Source organism: Lipotes vexillifer, unplaced genomic scaffold, assembly GCF_000442215.2.
Source record: "Lipotes vexillifer unplaced genomic scaffold, Lipotes_vexillifer_v1.1 scaffold1359, whole genome shotgun sequence".
NCBI classification, from domain to species: domain Eukaryota; kingdom Metazoa; phylum Chordata; class Mammalia; order Artiodactyla; family Lipotidae; genus Lipotes; species Lipotes vexillifer.
The window spans coordinates 1,134,301-1,135,668 of record NW_006771596.1 but is presented as its reverse complement, the minus strand read 5'-3'; the positions used below and the strand labels follow the sequence as shown (position 1 = coordinate 1,135,668).

General features: G+C 57.4%; 1 protein-coding gene across 2 annotated transcripts in view; it reads left to right on the top strand.

The window, feature by feature from the left end:
- Window positions 1–592: 592 nt before the first annotated feature.
- Window positions 593–1,368, top strand: part of DDX56 (DEAD-box helicase 56) — a 9,115-nt gene continuing 8,339 nt past the window's right edge. The window contains exons 1-2 of one of the 2 annotated variants that reach the window (XM_007447005.1): window positions 593–721; window positions 811–972. In XM_007447005.1, coding sequence (XP_007447067.1) covers window positions 662–721; window positions 811–972 — 222 coding nt within the window. In that variant the 5' untranslated portion in view covers window positions 593–661. The remainder of the gene's footprint in view (window positions 722–810; window positions 973–1,368) is intronic. The other variant, XM_007447006.1, reaches the window with a different exon arrangement.

The window sequence follows — 1,368 nt, the reverse complement described above, 5'->3', positions numbered from 1 at the left end:
GGCCCTGAACCTTAGCCCAGCCTTGGTGACCTCTGTTATATGCTGGTACACCCAGCGTCGCTTTCTACTCTCAAAGCCATTGCCCCGTTACAGATTCCCACGGTTCCCACCACTGCTACAGGCAAACAGCCCTGGAACACATATGCTGGTGCACTTTTCCTGAGTACAGCAGGTGGCAGAGCAATTAGTGCTTATACATAAACCTGACAGAGATCCCCCAGATGCATAATGGTAGGAAAGGGCGCAGGACTCACCAGTGTTTCCCAAACGTAGTAAGCTACCACCCGCAGCATGCCTGTTCTTAGGTAGTACACAGACGAGCACTCTAAACATTGATGTATTTGTCAATATAACTAATGCTGGCATTACTGCTAGGGCGAGCCTGCCCCTGCCGCTGGTAACCTTAACCTAGAACGCCATTTGGAGGTCGTGTCAGGGAACTGGCGACGACCCGAGAGGAGGGTCCCCGCCCCTCGCCGCCCCTCCCCGAGACCCCCGGCTGCACAAGCCGCCGCAGCCGCAGCACCCCGCGTAACACCGGAAGCCCACTTCCAGGACGTGCTGACTCCTTTGAAGCTGATTGGTTGCTGCTCTGACCAGCCCACGCGTCATCGCGTGCTCTTCCTGTCGCGCGTGCGCGCTGTCACTACAGAGCAGCAGCATGGAGGATCCCGAAACGCTGGGCTTCGAACACATGGGCCTGGACCACCGGCTCTTACAGGTACCGGGGAGGGCTGAGGAGCTGGGCCGACGTGGAGAGGGGCGGCGGCAGGGCAGCGCGCCGCCTGAGCCGTCCCTTGTCTCCTCTAGGCCGTCACCGACCTGGGCTGGTCGCGACCCACGCTGATCCAGGAAAAGGCCATCCCACTGGCCCTGGAGGGGAAGGACCTCCTGGCTCGGGCCCGCACGGGTTCAGGGAAGACCGCCGCTTATGCCATTCCGATGCTGCAGCAGCTGCTCCACAAGAAGGCGGTGAGTCGGGGGAGGGGCCGGGAAAGGGAGCAGCAGGCGTCTGAGTTGCGTTGTGCCCTCTTGGAAAGCTGTGTCCGCCCCCCCGCACGCACCCAGGTCTTTCCCAAGAACCGGGTTTTCTTTTGACCTCTTACCCGTGAAGCGTGGTCTGAGAGAACCTGGTGGTTTTGGGGTAAAACGCTCTGGCCTGGGATTCAGGTTACTTGGGTTCTAAGTCCGGGCCCTGCGACCACCATTCTTTGTGTAATCTTGAGTAAATCGCTTTCTCTTGTTTATACTATAAAAAGGAGGCACATTTTCTCCTCCAGAAAAGCCAATGTCGTAACTGGTACATTTTAAGGAACTTTGTAACCATAAAGTAAGTTATCCTTCTTGAGGTCAGTGCTTGGGGAAAGA